The sequence below is a fragment of the Amblyraja radiata genome, chromosome 4 (genome assembly GCF_010909765.2).
Source record: "Amblyraja radiata isolate CabotCenter1 chromosome 4, sAmbRad1.1.pri, whole genome shotgun sequence".
Classification (NCBI taxonomy): domain Eukaryota; kingdom Metazoa; phylum Chordata; class Chondrichthyes; order Rajiformes; family Rajidae; genus Amblyraja; species Amblyraja radiata.
In genome coordinates, this window is record NC_045959.1 from 24,469,964 (window position 1) to 24,490,059 (window position 20,096).

Sequence of the window (20,096 nt, forward strand, 5' to 3'; positions counted from 1 at the left end):
CCTCAGTTACCCCACAAAGACTGTTAAATGAATCCAGTTTTGGCAACTGGACTAATGTGTTAGGTTTCTCCTGCATTATCAGTCCTTTGCAATTGGGAAAGCAAGTCGTGAATGTACAGAATTCTTCTATGCAGAGAGAAAATTGTTAATAAGGTATAAAAAAAAGTAGTGATTATTCAATATACTGAGAAATATTTTTGTAGCTGAATTGTGTAACTACATTCTGTGTGTTGAAGATCACCCAGAGGACTATTGGGGAGGGAGTTCCAGGATTTGAATTCAACCATGAAGGAACAGTAATATACAATTCCAAGTCATAGAAACATAGAACATAGGTGCAGGAGGAGGCCATTCGGCCCTTCGAGCCAGCACCGCCATTCATTGTGATCATGGCTGATCGTCCCCTATCAATAACCCGTGCCTGCCTTCTCCCCATACCCCTTGATTCCACTAGCCGCTAGAGCTCTATCTAACTCTCTTAAATGCATCCAGTGATTTGGCCTCCACTGCCCTCTGTGGCAGGGAATTCCACTAATTCACAACTCTCTGGGTGAAAAAGTTTTTTCTCACCTCAGTCTTAAATTGCCTCCCCTTTATTCTAAGACTGTGGCCCCTGGTTCTGGACTCGCCCAACATTGGGAACATTTTCCCTGCATCCAGCTGGTCCAGTCCTTTTATAATTGTATATGTTTCTATAAGATTTCCCCCTCATCCTTCTAAACTCTAGTGAATACAAGCCTAGTCTTTTCAATCTTTCCTCATATGACAGTCCCGCCATCCCAGGGATCACTCTTGCGAACCTACGCTGCACTGCCTCAATCACAAGGATGTCCTTCCTCAAATTAGGAGACCAAAACTGTACACAATACTCCAGATGTGATCTTACCAGAGCTCTATACAACTGCAGAAGAACCTCTTTACTCCTATACTCAAACCCTCTTGTTATGAAGGCCAACCTTCCATTAGCTTTCTTCACTGCCTGCTGTACCTGCACGCTAACTTTCAGTGACCGGTATACAAGGACGCCCAGGTCTCGCTGCACCTCCCCCTTACCTAACCTAACCTAACCCCATTGAGATAATAATCTGCCCCCTTGTTTTTGCCGCCAAAGTGGATAACCTCACATTTATCTATATTATACTGCATCTGCCACGCATCTGCCCACTCACTCAACCTGTCCAGGTCACCCTGCAACATCCTAACATCCTCTTCACAGTTCACACTGCCACCCAGTTTTGTGTCATCTGCAAACTTGCTAGTGTTGCTCCTAATTCTCTCTTCCAAATCATTAATATATATGGTAAACAGTTGCGGCCCCAACACCGAGCCTTGCGGCACTCCACTTGCCACTGCCTGCCATTCTGAAAAGGACCCGTTCACTCCTACTCTTTGCTTCCTGTCTGCCAACCAATTTTCTATCCACGTCAACACCCTACCCCCAATACCATGTGCTCTAATTTTAGTCACCAGTCTCCCGTGCAGGACCTTATCAAAGGCTTTCTGAAAGTCTAGATACACTACATCCACTGGCTCCCCTTCATCCATTTTACTTGTCACATCCTCAAAAAATTCCAGAAGATTAGTCAAGCATGATTTTCCTTTCATAAATCCATGCTGACTTGGACTAATCCTTTTACTGCTATCCAAATGCCCCATTATTACCTCTTTAATAATTGACTCCAGCATCTTTCCCACCACCAAAGTCCGGCTAACTGGTCTGTAATTCCCCGTTATCTCTCTCACTCCTTTCTTGAAAAGTGGAATAACATTAGCTATCCTCCAATCCACAGGAACTGTTCCTGAATCTATTGAACACTGGAAAATGATCACCAATGTGTCCACTATTTCTAGAGCCACCTCCCTGAGGACCCTGGGATGCAGACCATCAGGCCCAGGGGATTTATCATCCTTCAGTCCCATTAGCCTACACAATACTATTTCTCGCCTAATGAATATTTCTTTTAGTTCCTCTACCCCCTTAGATCCTCTGTCCTCCAGTACTTCTGGGAGATTGTTTGTGTCTTCCTTAGTGAAGACAGATCCGAAGTACCTGTTCAACTCTTCTGCCATTTCCTGTTCCCCATAATAATTTCACCCGTGTCTGCCTTCAAGGGACCCACATTTGACTTTGCTATTCTTTTTCCCCGTAACATATCTAAAGAAGCTTTTACTGTCCTTCTTTATATTCCTGGCCAGCTTCCCCTCGTACTTCATCTTTTCAGCCCGTATTGCCCATTTTGTTTCCTTCTGTTGTCCTATGAAAGTTTCCCAATCCTCTGGCTTCCGGCTAATCTTTGCTGTGTTATACATCTTTTCATTTAGTTTTATTCTATCCCTAACCTCTTCTCAGCCACAGTTGCCTCCTACTCCCCTTAGAATCTTTCTTCCTTTTTGGAATGAAATGATCCTGCGTCTTCCGGATTATGCCCAGAAATTCCTGCCATTGCTGTTCCACCATCATTCCTGCTAGGACCCCTTTCCAGTTAACTTTGGCCAGCTCCCCTCTCATGCCTTCATAGTCTCCTTTGTTCAACTGCATCACTGACACTTCCGATTTAACCTTCTCCTTCTCAAATTGCAGATTAAAACTAATCATATTATGATCACTACCTCCAAGCGGTTCCTTTACCTCGAGTTCTCTTATCATATCTGGTTTATTGGACAACACTAAATGCAGAAATGTCTTTTCTCTGGTCGGCTCCATTCCAAGCTGCTCTAAGAATCCATCTCGGAGGCATTCTACAAATTCTCTTTCTTGGGGTCCTGAACCAACTTGATTTTCCCAGTCTACCTGCATATTGAAATCCCCCATCACCACAGTGGCATTACCTTTGTTACATGCCAGTTTTAACTCCTGCTGCAACTTACACCATACATCCGGGCTACTATTTGGGGGTCTGTAGATAACACCAATTAGTGTCTTCTTGCCTTTACAATTCCTCAACTCAATCCACAGTGACTCTACCTCGTCAGTCCCTATGTCTTCCCTCGCAAGGGTCTGAATTCCATCCCTCACCAGCAGAGCTACCCCCCCTCCTCTGCCCACCTGCCTGTCCTTTCTATAGGATGTATAACCCTGAATATTAAGTTCCCAGGCCCGATCCTCCTGCAGCCACGTCTCAGTAATCCCCACAATGTCATATCTACCAACCTCTAACTGACCCTCAAGCTCATCTACTTTACTTCTTATACTTCGCGCATTCATATACAATACTTATAATTCCTTACACATCTCACCTTTCACATCGATCCCTATTACACTTGGCCATACTCTCCTATCCCTTTGTGAGCTTCCTTTCCCATTAATTCTGGGGGTCATTAACTATCCCTTTACTCTCTTTCCCTTTAACTCCGTCCTTGACTATCCCATTTGACACTCCCCCCCACCCCCCCTTATTTAGTTTAAAACCACATGTGTAGCAGTGGCAAACCTGCCTGCCAGAATGCTGGTCCCCCACCTGTTAAGATGCAATCCGTCCCTTTTGCACAGTTCCCCCTTACTCCAAAACAGATCCCAGTGGTCTAAGAATCTAGTCAGTGTGGTTTGAACCCTAACTTTTTAAAACCTTTTTGAAAAGTTTGTCATTACAGTTTGAAAATGTTCATATATATTCTTGCGAGCTCAAAATGAAGTTACTATGAGACCTTTGAGTGAAAGTGACCCTTAAATGTGATTAAAATCAACATCCTTGCTTTAGGCTAAAGAATTGAGCCTCGGGCTCATCAAGTAATGTTCCAGGATCATGTATACATAATAATTAGGGTTGGCTTTTGATTGCTAGGTGTTATACATAAATCACATCATATCAATCTATTAGAGCATAGGGGAGGTATATGTGAAATTGGTTCTTTCAATAACTCAAGTCGCTCAGCTGTAGAATTTAAACACTCAATTATTGACTTTGCTCACTAAGGTCATAAGCAATAGTGTAGAATTAGGCCATTCGGACCATCAAGTCTACTCCACCATTCAATCCCTCATCTCTCCCTCCTAACCCCATTCTCCTGTCTTCTCCCCATAACCCCTGACATCCGTACTAATCAAGAATCTATATCTCTGCTTTAAAAATATCCTTCTGTGGCAATGGTATTTTATTCTTGATACTGTTTCCTTTTTCTCACAAACTGTGCACTGCCCTTGATCAAAGAGTGAATAACCGTAACAAACCATAAAGGCCAAGACTTTGCAGATTTTGAGAATAAACAAATTTTGGGGCAGAGAGTCAAAAAGAATCAGTGGGGAGATCATAATTGTGGATCATAAGTAAACAATGCAAGAGATTCTATTCAATAAGTACGGGCAGGGAAAGGTAATCACTTGCAGCAGTGCACGGAAAGGCAGAGCAGGTCATAGAAGCAGAGGGACAAATATAAATATTCTATATTTTCACACAAAGTGGTGAAACCCTGGAGGGTTGTGAGACGAAATTATCACGATCATAAGACAGGAGCAGAATAATGCCATTTGGGTTCATCGAGTCTGCACCACCATTTGATCATAGTTGATCTATTTTTTCCTTTCAACCCCATTCTCTTGCCTTTTCCACGTAACCTTTGATGCCATTATTAATTAAGAACCTACCAACCGCTAAAAACGGAGTTTGTGTGAACTTGAGGTAACTGGGCATATTGGCGTAGACTTGGTGGGCTGAAGGGACTGTTTGCATGTTGCGATGACTCTAGATCATGACATGAGGAGAGGATATCTGCTCTTGAATGCCCGTAGATTCCACACACATTCCACATTCAGACCCCCCCCAACACTGCGCCCATATTTCCGTTAATATTTTAATATCTGTGGTTGAAATGCTTGGGGCCCATCAGATTATTAGGTCTGAACAGAACGTCTGTGGTGTGTTTCCCTCTGCGGTTTTGCTCTGGGCTGAAGCATTGTTTGGTGTCTGGTGGGGGGTAAAGTTGCCCAATGGACAACAGTTGGAATGAACTCTGCAACTCCTCTTTCCCTGCCCTGAGAACGTTAATGTCCTCGGAGCAAGTCCCAGGTTTCAGAATCTCTTTGAGGAGGCAGGTCGCTGGAGCAGGGCATAGTCTGTGGGTAAGGGGCAGTGGGAATGGTTGCTTCCTGTGCTGGACTAGAGGAGTGTACACTACTCTGTACTGAGGGACAGCGTTACTGTGCCGCCGGTCTTTGCTCACTACAGGCGGAGACTGAAGGTGTAGACGGTCATGTGGGTCACTGAGGTTGGACAGGCTGCTGAGGGTGTCCGAGTGAGTGTTGCGACTTTCAGGCCACACTGCCGTTGGGGTGAGGAAGGGTCGTGGCTGGCTGTTCACAACGGAGCAGGGCGCAGCTTCTTCTGAGCTGAACCCCTTCACCTGCTTGGACTGGGAGTAGAGCCTGCGGAACTCCTCATCAAAACATTCCACAACGTGCCCGGAATAGAAGCTGATGAAGTTCTTGTGGACTTGTGCCGATAACCAAGTGAAACTGCAGAGAGAAAAGCCAGTCTGGATGATCAGTAGAATCTATAACCACACCAACTGAAGAAAATAAATCATTTATTTGCATGGTCTGTTTATAACCCGTGGTTCAGTGGGCATGTGCCTTGAATCTAAACCTTCTGGTTAGAACCAAGTACCATTCCATAGATTCCTGCCTGACACTCCCCATGCACCACTCAGGGAGTGCAACAGTGTTAGAGAAGGTGTTAAATTAAATTAATCTGTTCTCTCTGGTAAACACATTCTTTTGAAGAGTAGGGCAGTGGCCAATATTTATCCTTCATTAACATCACTAAAGCAGACTAACTGGTCCTAACATTGTTGTTTGAAGGTGGTTTGCCGTGCACAAATCGATTACAGTGGTTCCTATTCAAGAAGAGCTACTTTCTTACACCTATAAAGAGAGTCCATGAACACCTCTACTTCATTAGAAGAATAAGGAGATTTGGTTTGTCAACGAAGAGTCTCTTGAACTTCTACAGGTGCATGGTAGAGAGCTTATTGACCAGTTGCATCATGCCTGGTTCGGCAACTCAAATGCCCAAGAATGGAAAAGATTGCAAAAAGTGGTGAACACTGCCCAGTCCATCACGGGTACTGACTTCCCATTCATTGTAAGGATCTACAGGGTTCACTGCCTCAAAAAAAACAGCCATCATCCTCAGAGACCCACAACACCCTGACCACACTCATTTCACTCCTGCCATCAGAAAGAAGGCAAAGGAGCTTGAAACGACAACCTCCAAATTAGCTCTGAATACATGGGGGCATTAGAGTGTGTGTGTGTGTGTGTGTGTGTGTGTGTGTGTGTGTGTGTGTGTGTGTGTGTGTGTGTGTGTGTGTGTGTGTGTGTGTGTGTGTGTGTGTGGTCATATCTATATAACTAAAAGTCTGTTCTTGACCGGTTTTGGCCATCTGTGCTGCGAGAGAACGCCGTCACCTATGGCCGTCATTTTTGGCCACCTTGCTCAGAGCCCCCCTCCGCCGCATGTGTGCCGAGGATTTTTCCCGTCGATTAAAAATGACAGAGATATTAATGTTTTTACAAAATTCCCCATTCTCTCTGCTGCCCCCGCTGGCGGCAGGGGGGGAGGGACTAGGAAGTGGTGTGCCACACAGTCTCTTCAAGATGGAGGAAGGCAGAGGGTCACGTTTCTCTGAGCTGTGAATAACACTGAACACATGTCTACTCAAATGTAAGTGCCCTTAGTGGTTCTAAAATGCTTGCAGAATGTGTCTATTGGTTCTAAAGCTTGCATAAAAGTGTCTATTGGTTCTAAAGCTTGCAAAAAAATGTCTATTGGTTCTAAAGCTTGCAACAAAATGTCTATTAGTTCTAAAGCTTGCAAAAAAAATGTCTATTGGTTCTAAAGCTTGCAAAAAATGTCTATTGGTTCTAAAGCTTGCAAAAAATGTCTATTGGTTCTAAAGCTTGCAAAAAATGTCTATTGGTTCTAAAGCTTGCAAAAAATGTCTATTGGTTCTAAAGCTTGAATTTGGTGGCCTTGCACCCTGCTAGAAGTGGTAAGAAACTGCACTTGAATTTGGTGGCCTTATACCCTGCTTGAAATAGAATTTCAAGGATTAGCTGTGAGTCAACTACCAGCCCACCAGCCGTGAGTGAGTGAGTTGCCAGCACAACAGGCTTGATTGACTGAGACGCCAGCCCAAGAATCCATTTGGCGCACAATTTGCATACTAGCCCTCTGGAAACCAGTCCCTTCAGCCCACAACACCCATACTAGTGCTCCAGAAACCCCCCCCCCCCAACTGGCCACCAATATTAGAATTGGTGGAGAGGTGGAATATTGCGTTGGATGACCAGCCCTCCTGTGTGATGCTGGGACCCAACGGGTCCCACTTAGTCTAGTATATATATATAACTTTGTTCTGACAATAAAGTAATATTGTATTGTATATATGTATATGTATATTAAAAAAAAATATATATATATCTTTATAATACTAAATCTCTGTCTTATTTGTTCTGACAATAAAGTAATATTGTATTGTATATATGTATATGTATATTAAAAAAATATATATATATATCTTTATAATACTAAATCTCTGTCTTATTTGTAATATTGTATTGTATATATGTATGTGTGTGTGTGTCAATATCTGGTTAATTCCTATATTCTTCCAAATGCTAGGTCACAGCCTTCCCATTTTCACACATTCTACTCACATTTTTCCCGTCGAGGCGATAAACATCTTCCCGTCGCATTCCCACCTATATTTCCGAAGTTGTTACTTGTTTAATGATTTAAAAACAGCCCGAAAACGCACCCATTTTCGGAAAAAAACCCAAGTGACGTCACAATGCACTCACAAGGCAGGACGAGACACTCCGGGAGGGACGGGCACTTCAGTGCTCGTGTGACGGTGGCTGCCAATGCCTGACACCTGGTGGGGAAGGTGGTGCTGGAGCTGGAATGAGGGCCGAGCCATGGGCTTGGGATAGGGCCGTGACCGGGGCCGAGAAAGAAGCCGCCGCCGGAACCAAGGACGAGCCTGGGTCCGTGGTCAAGGACGAGCCCGGAGATGAATTCGTAGCCTGCACTATAGCCCAGGCAGTGGCCGAGCTGACGGCTGGAGTCTACGGCCAGGGCCGGGCCGAGTATGAGAACCAGGCCGAGTTCCAGGCCCTGGTGCTGCTCTACGGCCTGGGTAGGTCCTGGGGCAGGGAACGGGAGTGAGGGGGATGAGTAGGAGGGAGATGGGGTAGGGAGTTGGGTGGTAGAGGGAGATGGGGTGGGGAGCACGGTGGTAGAGGGAGATGGCGAGGGGTGGAGGGGGGAGATGCCCCCTCCCTATCTACCCTCTCTATCCCCCTCCCTCTCCCTCGTCCTCTCTACCCTTCCTCCCCCCACTCTACTCCCCTCTCTCTCCCTCAACCCCCTCCCCTCTCCCTCTACCCCCTCCCTTTCTGCCCCCCCATCCCTCTAGCCTCCCTCTCTATGCCCCCCCCCGCTCCCTCTCTGTGCCCCCTCCCTCTCCCCCCCCCCCCCCCCCCCGCTCCCTCTCTGTGCCCCCTCCCTCTCTATCCCCCCCCCCCTTCCTATCTACCACCCTTCCCTCTCTAGGGATTGAAGAGGGAGGGTGAAGAGGAAGAGGAAGGAATGCTGGGGGATGAGGATAAATTAGCCGCGCCTGTGCAGTTGGGGGCTATGCATGAGTGGTGCAATATTACGTGGTGGGAATGGCTTGCATTGGGGGAACGGGTGAGTGGTGGAATGGTCTGCACTAGGTCTAGTGTATAAATAAAATACAACCATATATATGTAAATATGTATTTTAAAAATTGTTTGAGACCATCTGTGTTGCTGCTGCAAGCACGATTTTTCATTGTATCTGTACCTCACCATACTTGTGCATTTGACTATTTTACAATAATAATTACATTTCAAAATTATTCCAATAGCTGTCAATTGCTTTCGGAATTTCTGAAATTAATTTTTTTTAATTATATAAAGTGTTTCCTTTCTCACTGCTCACATTGACTTTAACCAAATTGATTTGCGAACAGTATTGGAGGAGCGGAGTTCACTCACCTGTAAGATCCTGCTAAGACATGTAGGCAGTCTATGATGATGAAGTTTTCTTGAACTTGTCCTGAGAATTTCATTCCTGACTTTGCACAGTAGAGATCGCCAGAAACCGTCCGGACACTTATATTCTGCACCACGTCACACAAGGGAGAAATGTCTCAACAATGTGAAATTGTTAACTGCGATGACATATTCCCAGATCAGTTACTTGCTGGGATATTTCTTCATTTTGTTATCACTGGCACCCCTACATCTGCTTTCCAAGACTGGCATCAAACATTTCCGTTTCCATCACATCACCATGGCAGGGAATGTCCTCTGACATCCCCCCATTACAAGGTAATTACCAGCATATGCAGGAGAAACTCACTTCCAGTGGGGACTGTGACGGTACAGTAAATGGTAGAGGGATTTAAATGGAAGTTCGACAAATTGAAGGGAATAAAATAAAGGGGTGGGGAGGGGGGTGAGAAGATAAACGGCTCCAACTGCACAGGCTGAATGGCTTGTTTCTTTGCTGAATATTCTATGTAATTCTCCATACATCTATCCCACCTTTCACCTATCTCCGTTTTAAAGTTCTTGCTAAGCTCTTCACCATTATTTTAAAAACATAGAATCACAACATCTTTACAGAAGAAAATCATTTTGTTCATTGAGTCGATACTAGCTTTATGCAAAAACAATCCAAGTAACTGCTCTCTCCTGCCCATTCCCTACATCCCTGCAACTCCCTTTTCTAGCTCTACTTTGAACATTGCAAATGGATCTGCCTCCACAACACTGCATGCGGCAAGCGCGACCAAACCAGAAGCGGGGGCCGCGCGGAGGTCGAGTGATCCCGTACGAGTTGACGTGAAGTTCGAGCGAAGTCCACGGGAAGTTTGCGCATGACGTACGGCGTCAAGACGCTGCGTACGGCGTTGAGGCGGTGCGTAAGGCCTCAATGCGGCTGCGTACGGCGTGGAGGCGGTGCGTACGGCGTGGAGGCGGTGCGTACGGCGTCGAGGCGGTGCGTAAGGCCTCAATGCGGCTGCGGGCCGGCAGGCCGTTACCGCGCGGTAGAGGGATCAGAAAACACGGAATCATCAGTGGAATATTCAGTTGCAGTCCAACATGATCAGCCATGATTAGGGATGATCAGCCATGAGCACATTGAATGGCGGTGCTGGCTCGAAGGGCCGAATGGCCTACTCCTGCACCTATTGTCTATTGTCTATAACATTTAGGTGTATTATTAGACATCAGTAATGGGAGGTTGGGGTTGCTATCCTTGAGCATTGAAGCAGAGCTGGTCAGGGGAGGTTAATTAAGGATTTCATCTAAACTATGAACACAGTCTGAATTACAACACAAGTCATGGGTAGATTAATCTAAACTACTAATCGAAACCAGGACAGAACTGCAAAAGGAAATTTCCTCTGGGGAGTTTCCATGTAACAATAGCAGTGGGCCAGCACCTACATCTCATCTTTCACAGCAGCTGAATTACAACATAAGAAACAGGCCCTTCGGCCCATGCTGACCTTTTTGTCATCTCCACTAATCCCATTTTCAGGGACTGCTAAAAACCGGTCATTCTTTCCCTTCACCTGTCAGGCAGAAGATACTAAAGCTTGAAATGACATATTCACCAGCTTCCCCATTGTTATCAGACTACTGAACGGACCTCTCATATGCTAAGGATGTATTCTTGATATTCCAATCGGCCTCATTGCAACCATTGTACTTTTTTAATTACTCTCTCTGTAGTTGTGACTGTTTATTTTTCTCTTTTGCACTATCTAGTGTACTCATGATGGTAGGATTTGCCTGGATAGTACACAAAGCAGTTTTTCCTTGCTGTATCGCAATACAATTGACATGAATAAACCAATTTGCCCGCAGTAGGACTGTAACCCATCTCTGCCTTGTCTACTTAATGCCTGTCTTGTGACTCTAGATTACCAGAGTCACGAGTTCACATTTCATCAAAATACTAGATTTCACAATAGCCAGCGAGTTTAAAATTAGCTCTATAATTTGGAAATTTAGTTGCCTTCACAATACTGGAATTATAAACATAGAAACATATAAAATAGGTACAGGAGAAGGCCATTCTTCCCTTCGAGCCAACACCACTATTCAATATGATCATGGCTGATCATCCAAAATCAGGTCCAAAATCAAAATAAAAAGCCATCAGGTTCACCAGCCTCCTTCAGGAAGGAGATCTATCGTCCTTGCTCTTGCCAATGTTTGACTCCACAACCACTACGGTTGTCAAATCTGCACTTACCCAAAACAAGCCACTCAGTTTCAGGGCAAGTAAGGATGGAAAATAAATGCTAATATCTTCAGTGACCCCCAGATCCTGAAAATTGAATAAACACTACTTTTCGGGCTGAGTTTCACATTGGTTGGTCTCTCTTCTATCTCCTAACTGTGGCTGTACTCATATATAAGAAAGACATGTTGGAGTAATTCAGCGGGTCAGACAGCATCTTTGGGGAACATGGATAGGTGATGTTTCGGGTCGGAATTCTTCTTCAGACCCGATAGGGGTTTCGAGGCGGATCGTTTCTTCAGACTATTTCGGGTCAGGACACCTTCCTCAGAGGGTTCCAGCCCACTGGAACCAGGTTTCCTGTCCTAACCCGAGACATTACCAATCCATGTTCCCCAGGGATGCAGCCTGACCTGCCTGAGTTACTCCAGCATGTTATGTCTTTCCTTGGTTTTCCAGCATCTGCAGTTCCTTGTTTGTGCACTAATATTTTTCATTCTTTAATAGAATTTGAACTCACACGCACCTTTAAGTGACTGCTTGTTAACTGGAGTTTTTCACACATTTCAGTGAAGTATTGTAACGAGCCCTGGTTCAGCAACACATAAACCGCAACGTTGCGCTTGTTGGCAGCTTCAAGCACATCACAAAATATGTCGATGTCAGTGAATACATCCATCACGACGGCGATCAACTGTGGGTGAGAAGGCTGGAATCAGCATGGTCAGAAGTTTGAACTTTTCTGCTTTGATTTCGGACATGTGGGAAATCTGGGGGAGCTGGCATTGTTCACCTTGGAGCAGAGACGGTTCGGTAACAGACCTATTCTAATTTAGGAGCGGTTCAGACAAAATAAGAAGCAGCTTTCAGTGGTAAAGAAGGTCAGCGAGCAGAGAAGGGGATCGGCAAACGAGCGAGAGGGGAGAGTGTTTTACACAATAAGTTGTTTGTCGTATTGAGGGGACATTGGGATGCAAATCCATAGCTGCCTGGAAGTGACAACACAAGTAGATTTACTGGTAAAGAAGACATGATGGGCTGAAGGGCCTGCTGTCATGTCTCATCTATAACTCTATTCTACATCTCCCAAGTTCGTGACCACTCGCTGCCTTCATTGGTCGGATTGTTAGTGTAAAATACGGGAAGTTGTATAAAACTTTGTTTAGGCTTTCCTCCTCTCCAAAGATGCTGCCTGTCCCGCTGAGTTACTCCAGCATGTTGTGACTACTTCGTCTGGAGGATCTGGTCTCCGCATTGCAGGAGGGATGTGGAGACTTTGGAGAGGTGGAGAATTAAAGAGAATGAGCTATGCGGAGGAAAGAGAGACACAAAATTCTGGATTAACTCAGCGGGTCAAGCAGACTCTGGAGGGCATGGATAGATTATATTTTGGGACGATACCTTTCTTCAGCCCCTGAGTTTCTAGCTGGAGGCTGAGGGTCAAACTGAGAGGTATATACAATTATGAGGCATAAATACATTCCAAAGATTTTTTCCCAGGGTGAAGATGTCAAATATTAAAGGTCATAGCTTTAAGGTGAGAGGGGGAAGTTTATTTTCAACAACGAGTACATAGAAACATAGAAAATAGGTGCAGGAGTAGGCCATTCGGGCCCTTCGAGCCTGCACCGCCATTCAATATGATCATGGCTGATCATCCAACTCAGTATCCTGTACCTGCCTTCTCTCTATAACCCCTGATCCCGTTAGCCACAAGGGCCACATCTAACTCCCTCTTAAATAAAGCCAATGGAACTGGCCTCAACTACCTTCTGTGGCAGAGAATTCCACAGATTCACCACTCTCTGTGTGAAAAATGATTTTCTCATCTCGGTCCTAAAAGACTTCCCCCTTATCCTTAAACTGTGACCCCTTGTTCTGGACTTCCCCAACATCGGGAACAATCTTCCTGCATCTAGCCTGTCCAACCCCTTAAGAATGTTGTAAATTTCTATAAGATCCCCCCTCAATCTTCTAAATTCTAGCGAGTACAAGCCGAGTCTATCCAGTCTTTCTGCATATGAAAGTCCTGACATCCCAGGAATCAGTCTGGTGAACCTTCTCTGTACTCCCTCTATGGCAAGAACGTCTTTCCTCAGATTAGGATTCCTCAGACGAGTAGCGGTGCCTGAAACACATCACTGTATTCATTTAACTAATTTAAAATTTAAAAAATGTTCCGAAACAATCCACTGTCTGTAGGATGTGAACGTTGCCGTTTTAATGGTTTACTTTCTGAGTCGGAGAGGGCGAGGAAGTTACTGTAGCTTTCAATCCCAGCGCTAAAACACGGGCACTGGCGTTTCTGGACACCCCCCGGTTCACACTCCACTCTCCCCACCGCAGGTTGTTGGATATTTGTCCCGGGACTATGTGCGGAGTAAAGATACTAGAGGAGGTTTGACTCGGTTTTGATTCCCAGCGGGTTCAGATGACATTGCTCTGTAATTGACAGCGTTACCTCAACAGCCTGGTTGATTTGGAAGCGTAAAACGTCCTTGATGCTGCGGGAGCCCTGGGTCTGGAAGTAAACGCTGACATTGGATGGGCCCTTCAGGTAGTAGCGCTTGTTTAACATGGGCCAGCCTTGCTCCAGCACCGGACCCCCGCTCTCTGATTCCAGGGGGAAGTAGGTGTCCGAAGCGTGGGAGACGGCGTCCATCCCTTCTCCATCTACACGTGGTTCCTGGAGCTGGGGACCCTCGGCGTTTGTGACAATGTACTGGATTTCTGAAGGAGATAAGAAGCTCAGTTCCTGCTCCCAGTTCAAGATGTTCTCATAAGCCCCGGGTCCGGAGTCGAGCAGCGCGTCCGTGGCCAACCTGACGCTTTCATTGTAACTGAGGTCGAAGGCGAGCGGTGGAGTCCAGGGGCTTTTAGCCGCTTCCATCCGCATCTTCATTTTGCCACCGCTCTTTAGTCCATACCAGGTGCTTTTCAGATAACTTTGTACGTTCATCATTAACGGTTGTGAACAACTCATCCGCAAGACCAACACACACCCTCCTGAGTTCACATCTGCATTGGTACGCGAGGTAAGTCACGCAATGACTTGTTATTACTAGACCTGAGCTGCCCTTCCTCCAGGCAAGTGTTGAATCAGAACCATCACGTGTTATAAACCCTTCCACGGGGCTGTCACATCGCATACATCTACAGGAGCCACTAATTTAACATCTCTCCTTGTCACTCACGTTGAATGAATGCTGTTGTTACCCTGTGCAATGGACTCACACTTCTCCAAATGTCAGCAGTGACAATCACCAATGTTCGTTTGATGTTGAACCTTCAGAGTGTCTGTCTGGTTTGAAGGCTCAGAAAGCACCATTGTTGAGGAGGTGATACCATCTTCCTGATCTGATGCTAATACATCTTGGTCCCCCAGGCGGACTCAAATGGCACTGATTTGAAGAAGGGTAGTGGGACCACCATGTCTTTATTAGTTCTTTATCCTCCCAGTCATTCATAGAAACATAGAAAATAGGTGCAAGAGTAGGCCATTCGGCCCTTCGAGCCTGCACCGCCATTCATAGAAACATAGAAATTAGATGCAGGAGTAGGCCATTCGGCCCTTCGAGCCTGCACCGCCATTCAATATGATCATGGCTGATCATCCAACTCAGTATCCCGTACCTGCCTTCTCTCCATACCCTCTGATCCCCTTAGCCACAAGGGCCACATCTAACTCCCTCTTAAATATAGCTAATGAACTGGTCTCGACTACCCTCTGTGGCAGAGAGTTCCAGAGATTCACCACTCTCTGTGTGAAAAAAGTTCTTCTCATCTCGGTTTTAAAGGATTTCCCCCTTATCCTTAAGCTGTGACCCCTTTGTCCTGGGCTTCCCCAACATCGGGAGCAATCTTCCTGCATCTAGCCTGTCCAACCCCTTAAGAATTTTGTAAGTTTCTATAAGATCCCCTCTCAATCTCCTAAATTCTAGAGAGTATAAACCAAGTCTATCCAGTCTTTCTTCATAAGACAGTCCTGACATCCCAGTAATCAGTCTGGTGAACCTTCTCTGCACTCCCTCTATGGCAATAATGTCCTTCCTCAGATTTGGAGACCAAAACTGTACGCAATACTCCAGGTGTGGTCTCACCAAGACCCTGTACAACTGCAGTAGAACCTCCCTGCTCCTATACTCAAATCCTTTTGCTATGAAAGCTAACATACCATTCGCTTTCTTCACTGCCTGCTGCACCTGCATGCCTACTTTCAATGTGTTCAAATGTGTTCTCTGTCCGGATGGCATTAACATTGAATTCTCCCGTCCGGATGCCATTAACATTGAATTCTCCCAATTGCTAGCCCTTGCTGTCTCCTCCCCTTCCTTAACCCTCTAGCTGTCTCCTCCCACCCTCCCATCCGCCCGCCCTCGGGCTCCTCCTCCTCCTCCCCTTTTCCTTCCTTCTCCACCCCCCATCAGTCTGAACAAGGGTTTCGGCCCGAAACGTCGCCTATTTCCTTCGCTCCATAGATGCTGCTGCACCCGCTGAGTTTCCCCAGCAATTTTGTGTACCTTGCCTACTTTCAATGACTGGTGTACCATGACACCCAGGTCTCGCTGCATCTCCCCTTTTCCTAGTCGGCCACCATTTAGATAATAGTCTGCTTTCCTGTTTTTGCCACCAAAATGGATAACCTCACATTTATCCACATTATACTGCATCTGCCAAACATTTGCCCACTCACCCAGCCTATCCAAGTCACCTTGCAGTCTCCTAGCATCCTCCTCACAGCTAACACTGCCACCCAGCTTAGTGTCATCCGCAAACTTGGAGATATTGCCTTCAATTCCCTCATCCAGATCATTAATATATATTGTAAATAGCTGGGGTCCCAGCACTGAGCCTTGCGGTACCCCACTAGTCACTGCCTGCCATTGTGAAAAGGACCCGTTTACTCCTACTCTTTGCTTCCTGTTTGCCAGCCAGTTCTCTATCCACATCAATACTGAACCCCCAATGCCGTGTGCTTTAAGTTTGTATACTAATCTCTTATGTGGGACCTTGTCGAAAGCCTTCTGGAAGTCCAGATACACCACATCCACTGGTTCTCCTCTATCCACGCTACTAGTTACATCCTCGAAAAATTCTATAAGATTCGTCAGACATGATTTACCTTTTGTCAATCCATGCTGACTTTGTCCAATGATTTCACCACTTTCCAAATGTGCTGCTATCCCATCTTTAATAACTGACTCTAGCAGTTTCCCCACTACCGATGTTAGACTAACTGGTCTGTAATTCTCCGTTTTCTCTCTCCCTCCCTTCTTAAAAAGTGGGGTTACGTTTGCTACCCGCCAATCCTCAGGAACTACTCCAGAATCTAAAGAGTTTTGAAAGATTATTACTAATGCATCCACTATTTCTGGAGCTACTTCCTTAAGTACTCTGAATGCAGCCTATCTGGCCCTGGGGATTTATCGGCCTTTAATCCATTCAATTTACCCAACACCACTTCCCGGCTAACCTGGATTTCACTCAATTCCTCCAACTCCTTTGACCCGCGGTCCCCTGCTATTTCCGGCAGATTATTTATGTCTTCCTTAGTGAAGACGGAACCAAAGTAGTTATTCAATTGGTCCGCCATATCCTTGTTCCCCATGATCAACTCACCTGTTTCTGACTGCAAGGGACCTACATTTGTTTTAACTAATCTCTTTCTTTTCACATATCTATAAAAACATTTGCAGTCAGTTTTTATGTTCCCTGCCAGTTTTCTTTCATAATCTATTTTTCCTTTCCTAATTAAGCCCTTTGTCCTCCTCTGCTGGTCTCTGAATTTCTCCCAGTCCTCTGGTATGCTGCTTTTTCTGGCTAATTTGTACACATCATCCTTCGCTTTGATACTATCCCTGATTTCCCTTGTTATCCACGGATGCACTACCTTCCCTGATTTATTCTTTTGCCAAACTGGGATGAACAATTTTTGTAGTTCATCCATGCAGTCTTTAAATGTCTTCCATTGCATATCCACCGTCAACCTTTTTAGAATTAATTGCCAGTCAATCTTGGCCAATTCACGTCTCATACCCTCAAAGTTACCTTTCTTTAAGTTCAGAACCATTATTTCTGAATTAACAATGTCACTCTCCATCCTAATGAAGAACTCAACCATATTATGGTCACTCTTGCCCAAGGGGGCACGTACAACAAGACTGCTAACTAACCCTTCCTCATTACTCAATACCCAGTCTAAAATAGCCTGCTCTCTCGTTGGTTCCTCTACATGTTGATTTAGATAACTATCCCGCATACATTCCAAGAAATCCATTTCCTCAGCACCCCTGCCAATTTGATTCACCCAATCTATATGTAGATTGAAGTCACCCATTATAACTGTTTTGCCTTTGTCGCACGCATTTCTAATTTCCTGTTTGATACCATCTCCAACTTCACTACTACTGTTAGGTGGCCTGTACACAACACCCACCAGCGTTTTCTGCCCCTTAGTGTTTCGCAGCTCTACCCATACCGATTCCACATCCTCCAAACTAATGTCCTTCCTTTCCATTGCGTTAATCTCCTCTCTAATCAGCAACGCTACCCCACCTCCTTTTCCTTTCTCTCTATCCCTCCTGAATATTGAATATCCCTGGATGTTCAGCACCCAGCCTTGGTCACCCTGGAGCCATGTCTCCGTGATCCCAACTATATCATAGTCATTAATAGCTATCTGCACATTCAACTCATCCACCTTATTACGAATGCTCCTTGCATTGAGACACAAAGCCTTCAGGCTTGTTTTTACAACACTCTTACCCCTTATACAATTATGTTGAAAAGTGGCCCTTTTTGATTTTTGCCCTGGTTTTGTCTGCCTGCCACTTTTACTTTTCACCTTGCTACCTATTGCTTCTACCCTCATTTTACACCCCTCTGTCTCTACGCTCACACATTTAAGAAACCCTTTCCCTTTAACTCCATCCTCCACTATCCCATTCGACACCCCACCCCCCTTATTCAGTTTAAAACCACCCGTGTAGCAGTGGCAAACCTGCCTGCCAGAATGCTGGTCCCATACCTGTTAAGATGCAATCCGTCCCTTATGTACAGTTCCCCCTTACCCCAAAACAGATCCCAGTGATCTAAGAATCTAAATCCCTGCCCCGTGCACCAGTTCCTCAGCCACACGTTCAGGTCCTGTATCTCCCTGTTCCTGCTCTCGCCAGCACGAGGAACTGGAAGCAAACCGGAGATAACAACCCTGGAGGTCCTGCTTTTCAGCATTTTTCCGAGCTCTCTAAAGTCACGCTGCAGAATATTCATCCCCTTCTTTCCGACATCGTTTGTGCCGACATGCACTACCACTTCCGGATGTTCACCTTCGCCCTTGAGGATTTTCTGCACTCTGTCCGTGACATCCTGGATCCTGGCACCAGGAAGGCAGCACACCATCCTCGCATCCCGTCTGTTGCCGCAGAAACCCCTGTCCGTACCTCTCACAATGGAGTCTCCCACTACAATGGCGTTGCCTGCCTTAGGCCTTTTTGGTTCTGGCTCAACAGCCCTATTCGCATCACAAGCCAGTCCGCCGCTCAGTGTAAACACGTCTTCTGTCCCGACAGCTTCTAAGTGGGTGAACCTGTTCACAAGAGGTACAACACCCGGATTCAATATGATCATGGCTGATCAACCTAATCAGTATCGTGTACCTGCCTTCTCTCCATACCCCCTGATCCCTTTAGCCACAAGGGCCGCATCTAACTCCCTCTTAAATATAGCACACTATATTCAACCACACTGGCTTGGAATATCGGCTCAGGACCTATTATCAAATTTCAGAAAGCTTGATGTGTGTAAATCTACCACTCCCTTTTCGTAAGTTTCAACAATTATGAAGCTTATCCTGGAGTCAAAAATAATCCAAAGTTACAGTATGGGTCACCCTTCAACAAGTGGGTTAGACTGGGCTCGCCAACCATCTTTACCTTACACACTCCAGTGTCCCCATAGAACCAACTGAGCTGAAGGTTTGGTTGCCATGGCTGTTCCTTCCATGGGTCAGGAGAAAGCCTGGCTTGCTTCTGGATCTGTAGGAAGTAATGGCAGATGCTGGTTTAGATAGACACAAAATACTGGAGTAAGGGGGGGGGGGGGGGGAGATAAACTGGAGGTATGAAAAGGCCAGAAAAAAATCAGGGCTGAAAGAGATGACCTCAGGAAGGGTGGAGCCCATAATGGCCCATTGTTGGTTGAGGAAGATGTGATAACAAGAGGGATATAAGGATACGACCAGTGGGACTCGATTAGTTGAATGGCCTTTTGATAGTTGCCTACTGTCAAAGGACAATGGCAGTCATTTCAAATACTGCAAACATTTAAACAATAAACACAATTTTTACACTGCAGGTATTATCGTGACGTTTAAGAAACATAGAGACAGGTGCGTGGATAGGACAGGTTGAGGGATAAGGGCCAAACACAGGCCAGTGAGACTAGTGTAGATGGGACATCTTGGTCGGTGTGGCAAGTTGGGCCGAAGGGCCTGTTTCCACGCTTTTTGACTATGTGAACATACTTAAAAACATCTCAGCATAGAAATAATCCAAGAACAAGTAAAATAAAGAAAAAATAAATAACCACCTACCCTTTCCAGATAAGGTTGGTGAACGTACTAAAGTGGATGGGACCAGCCAGCCAGCCAGCCAAGGGGTGCACAAAGCTGCAGGCTGTCTGAACACTGCCCCTGGACAGTGTACTACTGGTGGAGTATCTGTACCTGATCGCCAGCTGCTCTCCAATGTCCATGTTGCAAAGCACAGTCGTCAGAGACAAGCTGACATGAGAAGAGGCATGCACATTTTAGG

The 20,096-nt window shown here is 45.6% G+C and overlaps 1 protein-coding gene across 1 annotated transcript; it reads right to left on the reverse strand.

The window, feature by feature from the left end:
- Positions 1–4,111: 4,111 nt before the first annotated feature.
- Positions 4,112–14,470, reverse strand: fam83a (family with sequence similarity 83 member A). The gene is made up of 4 exons (XM_033019088.1): positions 13,745–14,470; positions 11,810–11,977; positions 9,021–9,145; positions 4,112–5,449 (listed from the first exon to the last, which is right to left on the reverse strand). The coding sequence occupies exons 1-4, from the start codon at positions 14,264–14,266 to the stop codon at positions 4,789–4,791; spliced, it is 1,476 nt and encodes a 491-aa protein (XP_032874979.1). The 5' UTR covers positions 14,267–14,470; the 3' UTR covers positions 4,112–4,788.
- Between the last annotated feature and the right edge of the window lie 5,626 nt (positions 14,471–20,096).